The 17,218-nt window shown below is 42.9% G+C and overlaps 2 protein-coding genes across 5 annotated transcripts in view; one reads left to right on the forward strand and one right to left on the reverse strand.

Annotated features, from left to right (window-relative positions):
* ITGAE (integrin subunit alpha E) overlaps positions 1-16,214 on the forward strand; it is a 30,163-nt gene extending 13,949 nt beyond the window's left edge. Inside the window, exons 18-36 of one of the 3 annotated variants that reach the window (XM_061363562.1) lie at positions 785-915; positions 1,407-1,547; positions 2,487-2,708; positions 3,113-3,243; positions 4,303-4,436; positions 4,551-4,699; positions 5,016-5,144; positions 6,328-6,395; positions 7,065-7,200; positions 7,484-7,585; positions 7,906-7,982; positions 8,825-8,902; positions 9,358-9,424; positions 9,512-9,619; positions 13,072-13,146; positions 13,246-13,347; positions 14,410-14,505; positions 15,120-15,230; positions 15,665-16,214. In XM_061363562.1, the coding sequence (XP_061219546.1) occupies positions 785-915; positions 1,407-1,547; positions 2,487-2,708; positions 3,113-3,243; positions 4,303-4,436; positions 4,551-4,699; positions 5,016-5,144; positions 6,328-6,395; positions 7,065-7,200; positions 7,484-7,585; positions 7,906-7,982; positions 8,825-8,902; positions 9,358-9,424; positions 9,512-9,619; positions 13,072-13,146; positions 13,246-13,347; positions 14,410-14,505; positions 15,120-15,230; positions 15,665-15,721 (2,114 nt within the window). In that variant the 3' untranslated portion in view covers positions 15,722-16,214. Of the gene's footprint in view, positions 1-784; positions 916-1,406; positions 1,548-2,486; positions 2,709-3,112; positions 3,244-4,302; positions 4,437-4,550; positions 4,700-5,015; positions 5,145-6,327; positions 6,396-7,064; positions 7,201-7,483; positions 7,586-7,905; positions 7,983-8,743; positions 8,903-9,357; positions 9,425-9,511; positions 9,620-11,871; positions 11,987-13,071; positions 13,147-13,245; positions 13,348-14,409; positions 14,506-15,119; positions 15,231-15,664 lie in introns of those variants that run through there. The other 2 variants (XM_061363563.1, XM_061363565.1) reach the window with 2 other exon arrangements.
* HASPIN (histone H3 associated protein kinase) lies at positions 8,908-12,862 on the reverse strand. Of its 2 annotated transcripts, XM_061363570.1 has the most exons (2): positions 12,624-12,862; positions 8,908-9,071 (listed from the first exon to the last, which is right to left on the reverse strand). In XM_061363570.1, the coding sequence occupies exons 1-2, from the start codon at positions 12,847-12,849 to the stop codon at positions 9,052-9,054; spliced, it is 246 nt and encodes an 81-aa protein (XP_061219554.1). In that variant the 5' UTR covers positions 12,850-12,862; the 3' UTR covers positions 8,908-9,051. The 2 variants fall into 2 exon arrangements, with proteins under 2 accessions (XP_061219554.1, XP_061219553.1); XM_061363569.1 differs by lacking the exon at positions 8,908-9,071 and having other exon boundaries at positions 10,222-12,862.
* Positions 16,215-17,218: the final 1,004 nt, after the last annotated feature.

Consider the following 17,218-nt stretch of genomic DNA (forward strand, 5'->3'; position numbering starts at 1 on the left):
TGAGTTATGATGCCTTGTGGTACTATGTTAACACATGCCATTTGTTTTCACTGTGCAAGAATACTTGCAATGAGGGGCATTTTTAGAGCTAATAAATATTTCACTTAATGCGAGTGCATGGAGACGACATAACTTAGGAATCCATACTGTTCTTGTCTTGGTGACAAATAAAGCCTTGCTTATTCACCCCAGTGCTTTGTAGCCTCATGATCCCTGTATCTCCTGACTGTAGCCTTGGCCATAAAGTCTTACCAAGTAATATGAGGTGCTGTGGACTTATTTATGTTGGGATAATCCTTCTCCCATTACCTCCACGCTACAGAAGCCCCATAAAGATCTCTTTGCTTTCTAGACAGAGCATAGTATATTCTTCACTTCTGTGAAGGGTGATAAACCTTCCAGCTTGCAGGCATAATAATTGAAACCAAAAAAGTGTGGATGATGGATAATCATGCAGGAACTGTGACAAATGCTGAGAAAAGTCATCAAGAGTTCAGGCATACTTTTCAGGACAGTAATTTATTCAATTACCCTAAGAGCTGCTAAGGCAGCTTTGCTGGCTTTGCTGTCAGAAAAGTTGCCTGCTATTTCCTAACCAATATTTTTATGAGATGCTGTGTAATCAAAACTAAGGGCTCCAATAGTTAGATTATGGTGTAAATTCTTCAATCTCATTGAATATATAGGTCTATGTCTCAGACCAAACTCTGTGGGTTTTTTCCTTCAAGCATAGAATATGGTAGTGATAATATATGCTATTTTTATTCCTGTGTGAATGTACCAGGGTACAGCGTGGCAGTGGTACACACAGAATATGGACCCTTGTACGTGGCTGGAGCTCCACGGCACAGCATGAGTGGGAAGGTGTTGGTGTTTCAGGATGGCCACTTAAAACAAACCCTGCAAGGAGAACAGGTATTGGGCTTCACTCACCAGGGGCAGGTAGGCTGCACACATCTGTCTGCTCAAACAGAGCTGCATTTTCTCCTCCAGACACACTTGGATTTAGCCAGATGTGTATTACAGAGTCTTTGTTCATAATACTTTGGGAACAGCAGAAGAAAACATGAATTTTGGAAAAAGACTGGGAAAAAATTAGCTAAATGGGGTGTGCTATATTTATGTCCTGTCCTCATGGTTCATGGGGAAAGAGGTCACCAGCTGTGGTACTCTTTTTTAACTCTGTCAAACTGTTGAATAATGATTTTGTTACTGCTGATCTGGTTATAGGATCTGTCCCTGAGGATGGCTGTAATAAAATAAATAATAGGAAATGATCCACATATAAGTAGATATGTGGTGTTTTGTTCTAAAAATTGCCTTACTGCTGCAAAGGACACTAATTCTACAAAGCTATATATAGAGAATTCCAGTGAAAGAGCTGCTTCTCTTTTTCTGGAGCACAGGTTGGATCTTATTTTGGATCTCAGCTCTGCCCAGTTGATGTGAACCATGATGGGGTGACAGATCTTCTCCTTGTTGGAGCTCCATTTTACCACATTCGAGGGGAAGAAGGAAGGGTTTACGTCTATCGCCTGGAGACAGAGGTAAAAACACTGGTAGCGTAAACACTCCACGTTGGGGATTTTCCAACCATGCCTAAGTAGTGACAAATAAAACATTCCTCCTTTGTGCTCTCACTGCATGTGCTCTCCCTGTATGGTAGAGGACTGCAGGCTGAAGCCAGCAAGCCTGTCTTAATCATTAGAATATAAAAGAGAAGTAATAAGAAATAAAACCAATCTGTGCCTAAGGTATATGCTTATCACAGTGTGATGATATCGTGTCTTTAGCCCGTACAAAGGCAGTTTGTTGGTGCAGACCTTGCTCTGCCAAGCAGTGTTCCTTGTGAAGCTTGCAATAAACACGTGCATGGGTAGCTGCTAAAACTTTGCTTCCTGGGACTTGTGCAAAACAAACTGTTTTGTGAACCTTACTACAGGATCTGTTACATAATATACAGGATATAAGTTAATTGTGTCATTTCGAATGAGATGTGAACTTTAGCAGTAGACCAGCAGAAAACACGCTTTGGTGCTCTGCTGAAATTGGCTCAGGGCATGTACAGGATTGTTGGAAGCAGAAAAGGACAGTCCGGGCATGACAGAATTCAAATAACGTGCACCCTCTTGTGGCTTATTCCTGTAATAGGGTGGAGGAGGTGGGGTGCTTTCCGTTATGAAACAAGCCCAGGATCAACTCAATATGCTACTGATTTAAGACAGGGCTTCAGTATGTCTACTTCAGTAGGGCTGTCCAGAGACACTGCTTCTGTATGAGAATTTGTATGCTCTCAATGCAGAAGGATCAATCTTCTGTCCCAAGAATTAGCTGGTATCTTGAACTTAATATATTTAGGACTTCATTGCTCACCTTTAAGAATGAGTAATGTGCAGAAAAATATTACTGTGCAGTTAAGATTATTTCTTTTTTTATGTAAGAGCTACTTTTGCTATAAATGGATTGCTTTCTGGGATGTTTTTCAGACTGGATCATTCACTTTGAAAGAACACTTAAATGTGCAGGTGACCTCTCCTTTTGCAAGGTTTGGCTTTACTGTGGCCAACATTGGAGACATCAATGGGGATGGATATGAGGATATTGCAGTTGGAGCCCCCCTTGAAGATCAGCTTTCAAACTCTACCTCTTTTGGCAGCATTTACATCTTTAATGGGGATAAAGACAAGATCAAGAGCTCTTTTTCTCAAGTACGTGTCTTGTGGGGAATTAGCTCCAGTACAGCTTGAGAGGGAGAAGCTTGTGGTTTTGTAGCATGAGGCTGGGAAGATGGACTTCCACATGTCATTTGCATTTATGGGTGAGAAATTTGCAGACATCAGATGGTTTATGTGACTCAATAGGTTTCTGCAACAGAGCTGCTCCTTAACTGTACTCACCTGTCTGCTCAGGCAGAGGAGCTGGGTTCAAGTGCTGGCTATAGAACAGCACAGCCTTTTGCAAGCCTGCCTGTCCTTTACAGGCCGCTCAGTCAGTATTTTGCATCTCAAGAATGTTACAAAACCCTCCTCACAGCAGCCTCCTGAAAAGAAGTGTATTTTCCCAAGGGCAGGAGAGTTCATGACTTATATTCATTTATGTTTCCCCCTTTTAGAGAGTAAAAGCCTCTGAAATTTCTTCAGGACTCCAGTATTTTGGACAATCCATTGATGGTGGCTTTGATTTCACTAATGATGGTCTCCAAGACATCACAGTAGGATCACTGGAGAACGTGATTGTGCTACGGTAGGTAGTAAGTTCTATTTCTCAGTGTGCTGAGGCAATGCTTCAAAGACAACTTTAGAATCTGTGTTCCAAGCAGTGTAATGATTCTATTTTTAATTCAGTGCCAGAGTGACATAAAAAATATTTCCCAGTGCTAGAAATCATATAAAAAATGTAAAGCCTTTAGCTCAAGTTGCAAAGGCTTTTCCCTTTGTATGTGTAAAGCTTTGAACAAGCATGAGATAGTGAACGTGAAATTATTAACACATATCTAGGTCTAAGGAGACCTTGATGTCTGCAGTTCAGTACTGATAATATAAGTCATTTAAGGCAAAAAAGATCATTTCTTTACATTACATACATTACATTGCATTTACATACCTCATTTTCAATCAGACATCTTTTAACTGGTAACAGGTTAAAACTTAAACAGGGGAAGTTTAGATTGGATATAAGGAGGAAATTCTTTACTGTTAGGGTGGTGAGGCACTGCAATGGGTTGCTCAGGGAGGTTGTGAATGCTCCATCCCTGGCAGTGTTCAAGGTCAGGTTGGACGAGGCCTTGGCTGATATGGTTTAGTGTGAGGTGTTCCTGCCCATGGCAGGGGGAGTGGAACTGGATGATCTTAAGGTCCTTTCCAACATGAACTATTCTATGATTCTGTGATTCTGTGAACTGAGTGACCTGTGCAGTTCACAAAGAGTAAGACATGGCAGACAGATTTGATTTTGTTCTTGCATTTTATGTTTGAAAACAAATTATAGATACAGAATTTGAACCCCTAGGTAATGTGTTTACCTAATGGAAACATAAACAGCATGTTTAATTCTGAAACTCTAGCCATACTGGTGTATTTTGGCTGTCTGTTCCTTCAGACTCTTGGGATTTTGTGTGTTCTGAACATTCCCAGCAGAAACTGGAACTTCTGTAAATAAACAGCCTGGTCCAGGTGAAATACCATGGAAATACTGAGCAGTTCTTACTCATGCTGCCAGGCTTTCTTCAGACATTTTTCCTGTAATGTTTCGGTTCACAGACTTCTATTTGATTCTGTTCCTTATGTGTTCTTCACTGACCAGCTCGAGACCAGTTGTCCACTTTCTCACCAGCATGAGATTCAACCCTGACAGAATCTTCATTTTCCAAAATAACAGCCTTGTTACAGCAGAACTATGTTTCGATGGAATCTCAGCTCTACCAATGTCTCAACAAGGTAATGAATGGGAATTGTGATCAGATTAAAATCTACAGGCCTATGACTGTCCTTGGAAACTTGGCACCGAGGACAATTTCTGGTACAACTAACAGGATTTTTAAAATCTTGCAGAGTTTTCAGAGTTGTACATTTTCTACACGGTGGACTTAGATGTGAAAATGGCAAAGAGGAGAGTACAGTTTGAAGATCAGAACACCACAACAAGTGGGAAGCTGTTGGTCAGCGAGCACATGTGCTCTGAACTGCAGCTTTACCCACTGGTAGGTGATGTTGGTCAGACTTCCTACAGAAAGAAGGGTTGAAAGCAAACATAAGGAAACTCTTTTCCACAATATATAACTGAATCACTGAACACATTATCCAGGGGATGTTATGGGAGTCAAATGTCTAAAGTGATGCAAGAAAATATTTGATAGGCTTATGTTCCACTGATACATATTAAACACAGTGGCCTAAAGAAAACGTGAGCTAGAAGGTCCCTAAATATGACAGACGCTGAAACAGAGATGACATGTGAACACTTCTGCATTTTAATACCCAGATATTTTTCAACTTCTTGTTTTTCCTTTCTTGTAGCCATGTGACTTTGACTGTTTTTCCAGTGTTTTTCTGAGAGTTAAGCATGAGGTCTTGACCAAAAATGATCCCATGGAGTTTGCTGTCCCTGTGCTGGATAGATACCAGCCATCAGAAATGCATTTTCAGGTAAAAAAACCAAAACAGTAGTAAAGAGCTTTCTGTCTTGCTTTACTTTTGACTTTCTCCTGTGCCTCTGTATAAAATGAGATTAGATGCTACTTGTGATGGCAGGTGGTCTGTGTGTTTTGGGAAGTACTTCTCAGATACTGAGCTCTCTGTTGAAACTTATATTAAGGCTTGTTATTTGAATGGTGTATTTGGTAGCAACAAATAAACGATTACCTAATGCACAATTTTAAATTCTACTTAATTTTAAATTAACTTCCTCATTTTAAAACACATTCAAATTGTATTTATAATTTTTAGTTTTAGTTGTTTGTTTCAAATCAATATTTAGGAGGCAGCAAACTTCTAATAACCTTAAGTTAGGTATCCTGTCTCCTCTCTTGGCCTTTAGTAGCCACATTCCTACAGGCTAATCTGTCTCTTTTTCACAGTTTCTCTGAAATCCAAATCACAGCTTGTGAACAAAGCTCTGTAAAGAGGCAGCTTTTTGCTACATAATAAGCATTTTTACCATCATTCAATATTGTATTAGCTGCCCATAAAGCAGAGGACAGAAATGTTAGGAAAACATTTAGCACTGAGCAATAATGAACACTACTTACTACAGTTACAGTGCTCTTAGGGATTATGATGTTGATGGTACATTAATTTCCTAATAATTCATGAGATTCTGGACTGTTAGTCAGCATTGCTTAGTGCTTCTGCACACAACATCCAATTATTAATTCTCATTGAAATTCTCCAGAAACATCAGCCACAGACAGATTTTTCTTGGTGAATAAAACTATTGCTGAAGAAAGTAACCTCATGTCTACAGAATAGCGTGGCTGTAAAATGGCACAGCATATGAACATATTTATTCAAGGAAAACATATAGTCTCTGGAAAATAGATTAACATTATTGCCCTGTAGCAATCCAGAGGTAAACAAGTGCCTTTTCTTTAACAAGACCTTGACCCCAGTGAAGACTTTTTATGCTATTGCCAATGAACCTTGTCCTGGGAGCTGAATTACAAAACATCATCAACGATTTAGTGCTGGAGGGTCATTTTTTTCCAGCTTCCCCTTAATGGAGGCCATGGGGATTTTGGCTGTCAGAGGGTGTATATTTATATGTAAATATTTTCAATCTGCTACCTTAGAAAAATTAGGGCTGTTTAACTTGCTCTGTCTTTGCTTTCAGTTGCCTTACAAGGAGGACTGCAACAAGACCATCTGTGCTGCTCAGTTAACTTTGACAACTGAGATTCAGTGAGTCATACTTATTGCATTATCCAGATTCTGCATTTATCACTCATATAAAGTGGCATCTTTGTGCTTAAGATGTTTTCTTTAAATTCTCAGGCAAGATTTGCTGTCCTTCTTTTTACATTGCTTTCCATTCAGTTCATCCTTTCCCTAGCATCACATTCAGTGTTGTAACTTCATGCCTCCATGGGTGTTGCTGGGCTGTTCTAAGAAATTTTAGAGGACAGACCAAGGTTTAAGCAACTCTGGTCATCATAAAATCACATTTCTGATTTTCAGCTGTGAACATGTGACACTGTTTTAGGCTGATGCACAGCGTAGCACTACAACAGATAGCTCCTCAGTTCACACAGCCTTAGACAAAATGGTAGCTTTACTGCATTGTAAAAATTTACCCTGGAGATTCACTGAAAAGCCAATCAAGCAGAACAATGTTTGAAATCTATCTTGATGTAAAACATATTATAAAATGCTACATAAAGGAACTGCCTTTGAAATTAAGAAGGAAGCATTTTCCTACGCACCCTGAAGAATATTGAATAATTAATTGGGCTGTTGCATTATCCTGTGTGTGAAAGCATCCGGAGGGAGTAATTATCAGAACAGTCAGGCCTCTTATTAATAACCACCCTTAGAAATTACATGTGATCTCATTTTTCTGTCTGCTTTTAGAAAGGAATTAGTGGTGGGCTACACTAAAGAAGTGAGCATGAAGGTTTCACTAATGAACAGTGGAGATAACTCGTACATGACAACTATGGTCTTGAATTATCCCAAAATGTTACATTTTAAGAAGGTGACATTTGAGGTAAGATTACAGAACAACTCTTCAGCTAGCAGCAGACTGCTTAAAGAAAACCCAGATTAGACTACTATTAATTTACTACCTAAATAAAACTTTATGAGTTACAGGGAAGGGAAGGAACATTTCAGTTGTTAGGACTGAATACTGCATTTATCTGATTTAATACTCCCAAGCGTTTATTGGGCTATTTGTACTTAATTCATTTTATGGGAGCAGGCACAGACTGAGTTGAAATTCCTGGTCTGTTTTTATTCAGCATTAAAGAGCATTTCTGTTGTGTTGGCAGCCATCCTCTCCTGCTGTTCACTGTGGCCAACCAGTACCATTAACTTCTGCAGTCTTATCCTGTAACTGCAGAATTGGGTATCCAGTGTTCAAGAAGACAACTGTAAGTAGAGATCATGATTTCATTATTTTCACTTTTTCCATACCTCTAAATGATACTTTGAGTAGCTGCTCTTGCATTCTCTATCTCTACAAATAGACCAGAGCTGCCATTCTTTCTGATTCAGCTTATGGCTGATATGCATTTTCTGAAGGTAAGAGAGAGCCTTCATATTCCTGCACTTTATTTAATGTCTAATTTCTCCAGAAGGAAACTGTGAGCAGAAAATACATTAGCCCTCATGTTTTAACAGTACCCTGGAGAGTTAAAGAGTATTAACAGGGTAATTGATATTTCATTGTCTTTCTTTTCCCTCAAAATAGGCAGATTTTTCAGTGATTTGGCAACTAGAGGAAAGCATATTCCAAAATAAGTCTTCAATCACTGTGAATATCACAAAGTGAGTATTGCTATTTTCACCACACAATACATAACAAACTAGAAAGGGTATATCAGAATTCCTACTCAGTGTCCATACTATTTATCAGTCACAAAACTATAGTTTACAACCTTCTGAGGTGTTTGGATCTATGTGAAAAATTTTTTCTTCCCTTATGAAAATCTTAACTTTGCTCATACTTCATTATTTCAGTGAAAGATGGAGCACCCTTTAAGGTCCTTAAGTGTAGTGTGTATTTAAAATCTTGTGTGTTCTAGCATCCTCCCACCTTAGCAGAAAGAACAGATAATTAAAATACACAATCCAGCTCTGTTCCAAGAAAAGCTTTCACTCCAAATGATGGGGATGAAAACATAGGTTTAAGGCATTTTTCTTGATTAGGGGCCATCTAATGGGTGGAAGTTACCATTCAGATTCCTTTCTTGTCATCTTCCTACCTTTAGAGTGTATGGGGACTGACTGGTACACAGTATTTTTTAAACAGAGAATCTTTAAAAAGGAAATGAGAACTCATCTCTGGCAGCTGTACTTCCTTGCAAGCACAGTTGAAGCCAAAGGGTTCTATATTAATTTAATGTCCAGTTTTGTGAGGGGTAGAGGCTTTAAATTTTAAAATTTAATTAAATCACAGATGAGCATTGGTTTGTGGGGAAACATTTCAAGGCAATGACAGCTTTCAAAATCTGTGGTAATTATGGTAATAAAGGGCTACTCCAACACTCCTGTACCATGTCATCACTGTTTCCATCCTTCTTGTACAGCCAATATTAACAATTCTCAAACCGTAGAAATTAAGGACCAAGGCAGGCAGATAATGAAGTGGCTTCATCCCTTTTTTCAAGCATAAATGAAAATAGCACCATTCTGACTGAAGAACACATCCTTGATGTCAGATATGCGTTCACTGCAGTCCTTACCAGGTAAGTTAGTTTTAAGAAGATTCAATTATACTTTATTCCTTTATTCAATTAAAGGCAAAAGGATTTAGAGGATGCCTGGTATGTTTCCAATGCAGTTTCAATCTTAATAATTTCAAGCACTGCAGATTGTCAAGTCACTTTCTGTGGTACTAGACAGCAAAAGTAGAGCCTGGAAGACAAAACAATAAAGCTCTGTCATAGGCAGGGGGTGCCTTAGGTGTCCAACTGCTTAGCTTGTAAAAAGCAGAGTTCAAGATGAGTTCAGAGATGCACCTGATTGACAGACTGCATCTATACACATATATACAGACAAACTGCATAGACAGCATTCCAGTTACAGCAAATCTGATGATGGTAGCTGTTAATTACACTTAGTGTATATGGCTCATTAGATGTACTAATTTCTTAACACTCTAATTCACTTTCCACTCAGTTTGATTTATCATCCTCTTTAGACCAGTTTCTTCAATGTATGTGAATGTTAGTGAAGGACTACTTGAAAACAAAGAATTCAGATTTAATGTAAGTATAGCTTCAGATTTAGGTCATCTGATCCACCTCCAGTCAGGACTGAAGAACACTTACTACTTTGTGCATTTTCTTCTGTAGATAAATGGAGAAAATCGCTTTAATGCTACCATCAAGTTACAGATCTGGGTTCCCATAAATATACAAGGTCACAACATAATGACGGTCAAAAATGCATCAGGAACACAGGTACCTTCTCCTATATTTTTCATAATCCAATACCTCTTCATTAGTTCTTAAGGGGAGGTGGGGAGGGGAATACCCTCAGAGTATTTTTAAAATCTACACTATTGAACCTTTACATATTTACATTTTGCAGCATCATTCCAGGTACAAACTGTGCCAAACTGAACAAAAGTTCAGTGTTAAAACTAAGTCAGATGGTGGGGCTTCCCCTCTCTGTCCCCAAATGGCCTAACACCATTTACCTTTGTCCTCACCGGCGAGAATTGGTTTTGGTTTGGTTTTTTGGTGGTGGTGGGGTTTTTTGTTTTTGTTTTTTCCTTTTCCTTAAAAAAGAAAAAGGAATTTGTAAGGAAGACAACAGAGTAAGGCAAGAACTTGCAAAAAATCTAAGACTGAAAATTTCTGTAGAACTGAAACCATGAATTGAGCCTCAAGAAATCTGTCTTGCAATCTCAAACATCACCCCTCAAAAAAAGGACATACAGAAACATGTGAGAGCAGAACTATTTTGGGGGGGGTTTTAGACATTTTTTACAGCATGTTTTACACATTGGTAACAGATCATAACACTTCCTTGTGCCCACATTTAAAAAGATCATCCAAAGGAGAAAGGCAGCATCAGTAACTTAGTTCTTGGAAGCACTGCACTCCCTTGCTCAGTGGAAAAGGCTGCTGTTTTGTAAAACTTCATTGGCAGACTCAAAGTTCAGTACTTCCCTGTGGAACTTCTCCAGCTGCTGCTTTATTTTCTTCAGAGCAGAAGTTTTTTCCTTTTTCTTGTAGTCCACACCTTTCAAAAGTTTATCTGACAAGTAGTGCAGCCAGAGGACATTGCTGTGTGGATGATAGTCAGACCAGCTGTTGGAGTTCTCCACTTTCATTTGCCTGTAGATATCAAACTGGTAGTCCCCTGTGCCTTTAAACAGTTCTTCATCAGTGGAAAGGTCACAAAACACAGTTAAGCCATCCTTCTCCAGCCGAGACAAGGTATAATCAATGATGTTGACATGAATCCCTGCTGTGGGGATTGTGTGTGTTGCCCCATTCAACACATAACTCAGCTTCTTGACATTAGATTTCTTTACCAGTACATTCCCCCAGTGCAAGTCCCTGTGCTCAAAGTACAGTTCCTGTTCCGCCACAGCCAGGGAAGCAGTGACCTGGTGCAAAATGCTTTTCGCTGTTGCCACTGAATTTAACTTGTTTCTCATATTCTCCAAGTCACTGCCCCCAAATTCAAACTCCAGTATCATGAATAGCTGCTTGTCCCCATAAAGGTCTGGCCGATCATTTTCTGATCCTATTACTTCATGGTATTTGTCCCAGGCTTCCAGGAGATACTTAGGATAAGCCCCTTGAACACAGTGCACAGAATACAAGCTGATGAACCCAACAGTTCTATTCACAGACTCTTCAGATAGAAGACTGAGTTCTTTTGATATTATTATCTCAGGCAGAATCTCTCCAAAGCTCTTTTGAGATTCTCCATTTACTCTTTCAGTCCCCTCAATGGGAATTATTTTTAAGGCCACAGGTCCTCTCTCGCTGCCAACCTGGAAGACCTCTCCGAACACCCCTTCTCCTATTTTCTTGCAATCTTTCATCTTATCTAGAGGAATGCATTCCTCAAAAGTAATAGGCCCTTCCTGCTGGCATTCCCCAAACACCTTCTCTGCATCTGTAAGCATTACTTCCAGAACAGAAAAGTTGTTCATAGGAGACAGCAGGGCCATGGAGGAAGCAGACCAAATAGAGCACTGAGACTTACCAGCAGATAGCATTGCTTGCTGCTCTGAGAGGTGGGATTTCATGGAAGGGGTGCAAACGATGCTGTTGCAGGAACTGTCATCCATGGTAACTTTCTTCTTCTTATGGAAGGAGAAAGATGCTTGAACCCTACCCCAGGAATAGGACCTGTTGAGGAGTGAATAGTCATTGCTGCTTACATCTACAGACATCGCTAGCACACCCCTTTTCATTCCTTTTTGCCTCATCTGTGGTCTGGAAAGGGAGTTCTTAGGCTGCTGCTGCTGCCTCTTGTTTTTGAGCCTTTTTGGACCGAACCTGATTGGCATCCCCCAGCGGCTGGCACTAAAGCCACTGATGCAAGCTTTTCTACAGGTACTGGCCTCTCCAGAAACAACTTTGGTGGTTTTATGTTTATTCTCTAAGGGTCCTTGAAAGCCCAAAGGAGAGGCTGGCTGCTGCCAGGCAAGCTGAGTATCTCCCTTTCTGTTTTGTTTCGTGCTTGCCAGCCACACCGCCACTTCTTGAGGGTCCAGAACCACCACTGGCATAAGCTGGTACTTCTCAGCTCTGCTTCTCTGACAGCTCGAGGTTCCTTTTGTTGCAGCTCTACTTAGAGCATCAGATGGCTCATTAGAAATGGCATCGTCATCATATGGGGCAGAGCGCTGTCGGTGGCTGTTAACAGGAGACAGTGCTGCTGTGGCTGTCTGGGAGGACAAGGGAGGTTGTTCCCGGCAGGGTTCCTGCACCAACGTCCTCAGAACCCTGGGGGACCTTTGCGCCTCGGGGCCTGGCTCAGGGATCCCGCCTGTGCCTTTGGAACAGGACCGTCCGGCTGCCTCCCGCCTCCCGCTGTCAACCCCCGGCAACAGCGAGAGCTGCTCCAAGTCCCCATGAGACAGCTCCAGCGCGCTCTGGGGGGTGTCGGTCGGGGCACTGCTCTGCTTGCGCGGCGGGGAGCGGAGCTGGAGGCTACCGTACACCCGCGAGCCGCCCTCCGCGGTGCTGCTCAGCTCGGCCGGCGGGGCCCGGCGGCGGCGAGTCCGACGGCGCGGCAGCGGCCACTGCGGGGTGCTGCACAGCAGAGGGCGCCTCGCCCCGCAGGGCGGCCCCTGGCGGCGGCGGGAGGCTCCGCGCGGGGACGGGGGCAGCGATGGTGGAGAGGAGGCGAGGTCCGGCGGCCCCGGAGCCCTGTTCTCCTTGTTCGCGGCTCCGTTGCGGCGGGTTCGCAGGCGCCAGGGGAAGACGGGGCGCTTACCCAGCAGCTGTGGGAGGCGCTTGAGGGACGGCGAGAAGTCGGGGTCGTCCGAATGGGTGGAGAGAGCGCTGGAGCTGGCTGAAGCGGCGCTGGAGCCGGCAGAGGTCGAGCTGAAGAACCGCTTACGGTCCTGAGGCGGCGAAATCCAGCGGTCGGGCAGCGGCACCCGGCGGAGGCAACCGCCACGGCGCGAGTAGGTGCGGAGCAGGCGAAACTGCACCGGCATAGCGGCGGCCTGCCCGGGCTAGGCCCTGCCTGACACAAGCTGAGCACCCGCCCGCCTCTGGTTTAAATGAAATACCGCGGGATCTGGGAGCAAGGGGCGAGAGGACGGGGCGACCCCGCCCCGCCTCGGGGGGAGGTGTCCCCGCCAAGCCCCGCCCCCTGCGCGGGTTTGTCTCCTGCGCGGGTTTGTCTCCTGCGCGCCGCTGTCAAAGTGTTGTTTCAGGAGGAGACGGCGTGCGGGGTCAGCGGGGAGCCGGAGCCGGGACCGCGACGGGAGAGCGGCGGCACGGACCCCCAGGTGAGCCCTGCTGGCACCGGCTGCTGCTGTGCAGACACAGCCACGCAGCTGCGGGTCCCCGGTGACAGCCGGGGACTGAGCGGCTCCGTTGCATTGCAGGATATTCGGGATGTGCAGTATCAGAGCGTGCACTGCTCTCTCCAAAGTGATGGCGACAACATTACCGTGATAGCAGAACTGTCTTTAAGCAATGCGCACCAGGTATATATGCAAAAGTTTGCTTTGCTGTCTTTATTCATGGAATCATGAAATGGTTTGTGTTGGAAGGGACCTTAAAGCTCATCCAGCTCCAACCCCTGCCACGGGCAAGGACCCCTTCCACTGGAGCAGCTTGCTCCAAGCCCCTGTGTCCAACGTGGCCTTGAACACTGCCAGGGATGGGGCAGCCACAGCTTCTCTGGGCACCCTGTGCCAGCGCCTCAGCACTCTCGCAGGGAAGAACTTCTTACTAATATCTAATCTAAGCCTTCTCTCTGTCAATTCAAAGCCATTCTCGTCCTATCCTTACATGCCCTTGTCAGAAGTCCCTCTTCAGGTTTATTGTCAGCTCCTTTAGGTACTGGGAGGCTGCTCTGAGGTCAGCCTGGACCTTTGTTCACAGAATTGTTTAGGTTGGTGTCATTTATGTTTAAATATGTTTAAAGTCACCAAGTCCAACCATGAACCAAACACTTTGCATCTCAAATTATTATTGATGCAGGGCACATGATCAATATCAAATTTAAAAAATTCAGTTATGACTAAAATGGAATGGCAGTGAGCAGGGAGCATGCCGCAAGCAGAGGTTTATTACTAAACCCTGAATCAATGAATAACGAGTCTCATTAAATCCTTAGTAATGCCTTAATTGCTAAAATCTGTTAACCTCTCAGAGGTCCAGGGTGAGGGTATCTTTGTACTACAGTGCTGTTGAATTTCCACCTGTGATGCTGTTTTCTGACCCTGCAGAGCAAGAGGGATGTTTTACTCGTGGCAATGTCTCCCAGGAGGCATTCAGAAGAGGAGCCTGATCCCCTTGCTCCACTTTAGGAACTGCTCCTTGTGAAATGATTCTTGCGGTGCTGCCTGCCAGCTTCCACGGCTCCAGGCAGCTCCTCATCGGCGAGCTACACACAAGCTCATACACACAAGAAACTGCTTGGTGGCAGCACTGCACAGGGTGGTTCTTGCAGTGTCAATGAGGGTTTACTATTGCAACCCGTATTTTTCTGAAAGGACCAAAAAGCAACTGATGTTTTGTTGCCTTTATTTCTTTTTCCATAGTTCTTAAAAAGTGGAAGTGCTTTGCTGGTCCCTGGGAAAATCACCTTCGACAAAGAACTGTATCTGGGCCTGGAAGAAGAGAATCATAATGCTGAGGTATCAGAGCATCATGTAGGCAGCTTGGTCTTTGGAGCACAAACAAGCGTGAAACAAAGATGTTTTCGCTGAATCTAGAGAACCAGTCCAGTTCCCAAAGTTAAATTCAGGACCTTTTGAAGCAAACATCTGTTGTGCCATGGAATTTAGTGAAATCAGGTTTTGACTATAGGATAAAAGCTGAGGGAGAATATTTGCTAGTGCGCATCAGAAGTATTTTTAGGGCTCTGTGTTGAACTTTCTGTATCTGATACTAGTGGCTAAAACAAAGGCCTCCTGTCCTCTCAAGGATTCCAACATCAGTATTCTTTCTCTTCCCCTAGTGAAGACAGAGTCTTCTTTAATCTGAAAGACTGTCACTGGTGGCTACTGTGATTACTGTAAGCTTATAAAGAAGACTCAGTAAATTTAACTCCCTTCGCTAGGCTTGCAATGAAAAAAACTTCTTTCATAGTGTATCACAAACTACATATGTAGATGGAGAGACGCTCCCTCTGGCATAGCTTAAAAGATGAAGCAGTAGCTCAAGCTGTATAGCTTTTTCAGTTAAAAGCTAACCAAGAAAAAATAACTGGGCTTCAGCGTATGCTAAGTTGGTCTTGATTCTGTTCCAGATTACTCTTATCTTCCTGAAAGACGAAGTGTTTGATCCCTTGCCTATTATTATAAGAAGCTGCTTTGGTGGACTTCTCGTGCTGGTGTTCATTATTCTGCTCCTCTGGAAGGTGGGTATCATTCATGCATACACAACAAACCAGAACACTTTTTGTTAGATGTTTTAACTTTTTTAAGACCTAAGTGTGAAAGCAGTATTTTCAACTGTGCGCTGAAGGACATCTGCCTCTTTGTGCTGTGAAACCTCTCTTGCATTTTGAGCTGTTCTGAGCATTGCAGTAAAACCTCTTGAGTCCTCTTCTGAAGTGCTTTGCAGAATATTTGCACCTTAAAAAGAGTTTATTATTGGTGTTCTGAAGAGTTTTGAAGAATGTTGGCTTCAGGCTTACAGCTCTGCCAGAAGACATACCTGGGTTGCATCCTGCGTTCACTCATTTCACTTGCTGCAACCCTTGCAATTTTTGTTTTATGAAAAAAAAACCCAAAAATTAATTAATATACAAAGACTTAATAAGATCTTTTCTTTACTTATTTATTTTTCCAGTGTGGCTTTTTCAAAAGAAAATATAGAGCTATGATGGAGCAAGAGGATACGTCCTGAAGACTGAACTGGCCAAAGCAGACAGCTCTGTATGCTTTCCCCAGCTTTTGGAAAAAAAAAGAGTCTCTCTTTGGCAAAGCCAAAGTCTGGCTAAGCTGCAAAGCAATCCATATTCCCTGGTAGAGCTATGGCACTCCAGATCCTGGGACTCTCCCATATTGCTGTTCTGACCGTAGGGGCTCAGCTGTTTTGGGCAATGCAGTTACCAGCTTGTTTAATTTGAGCTATTTATCGCAGAGGTATTGATAAACTAGATTCCCCATGAGAAATTTTGCTTTAATGTAGATACACTAGGAAAAAGTCATCTTGGAGCTTGTTAGATTTATGTATTGGATTGCAGTCTTAGTTGCTATGATGCTGAGTGGCTCTTGATTTTCGTACTGAGTAGCTTCATAGAATTGAAACAAAAATTGATTAGGGGAAGCTTTCCATCCTGCTATTGCTATTGCAAATGGAGACACAATCATTTTACATATACACGTGTATATATATATATATATATATACACACAACTTTGTGCATTTTAATACTGTAAATAATACAGTATGTCCCTTGATGTCTGGTTCTTGGAATCAGAAGCATGTGTATGTGGCTATTAGGGGGTTTTGTACCTCACAACCTTATTTCTGATTTCCCATTTTCAGTTGCTTTCCAATCCTCATTTGGTCACCAATACACCCTTGTATGGTAGACCTCATTGCCAGTTGTCGTGGTTTAACCCCAGCCAAGACAGCCTGTCCACTCGCTCCCCCCCCCCCCCTTCTTGCCCTCCCCTATTCACGGAGAGACTGAGAGGAGAATCAAAAAGAATGCAACTCCCAAGGGTTGAGATAAGAACAGTTTAGTAACTAAGGTATAACACAAATCACTACTGCTACCCCCAATGATAGTAATGATAAAGGAAATAACAAGGGAAGAGAATACAACACCCCATCACCAGGCAACCGATAACTCGCCCCCCCAGCCTGACCAGGCACCGACCGATACCTCCGCCAACCTTGCAGTCCACTCTAGCCCCTTCCAGGTTCCTCCCCAGTTACATCCAGGGCATGACGTGCTGTGGTAGGGAATACCTCTTTGGTCAGTTTGGGTCAGGTGTCCTGTCTCTGCTTCCTCCCGGCTTCCCCTCATCCGTGGCAGAGCATGAGGCTCACAAAGTCCTTGGCCAAACCAAAACATGATTTTTATCAGCTTTGTTCCCAGCCCGAAAGTCAAAACACAGCACTGCACCAGCTACCAAGAAGGAGAAAAATGACTGCTACTGATAAACCCAGGACACCAGTTCAGACTCCTCCTAAATCCCATTTCCCCATATTGGCACTATCCCCACCGAGTGTTGCACTTGCTTGCTGGAGGTGGTTTGGGGATTTCACTGTACACTTTCAAAGGCAGCACAGCAACTCTGTGGTACTGCTCTCCATCACTCAGTCCAAACTTTGGCAGAGCTCTTACAAAGCCATTCTTCTTTGTATGTCCCTCCGTGGAAGGAATTATGTA

This window comes from Neopsephotus bourkii, unplaced genomic scaffold, assembly GCF_033783945.1.
Source record: "Neopsephotus bourkii isolate Nb327-2 ecotype Australia unplaced genomic scaffold, CSIRO-AGI_Nbou_v1 NB_1154, whole genome shotgun sequence".
NCBI classification, from domain to species: Eukaryota; Metazoa; Chordata; class Aves; order Psittaciformes; family Psittacidae; genus Neopsephotus; species Neopsephotus bourkii.

Bases quoted from the DNA above. Each gene is read 5' to 3' on its own strand.
- HASPIN (XM_061363569.1), bottom strand. From the start codon at position 12,849: ATGCCGGTGCAGTTTCGCCTGCTCCGCACCTACTCGCGCCGTGGCGGT.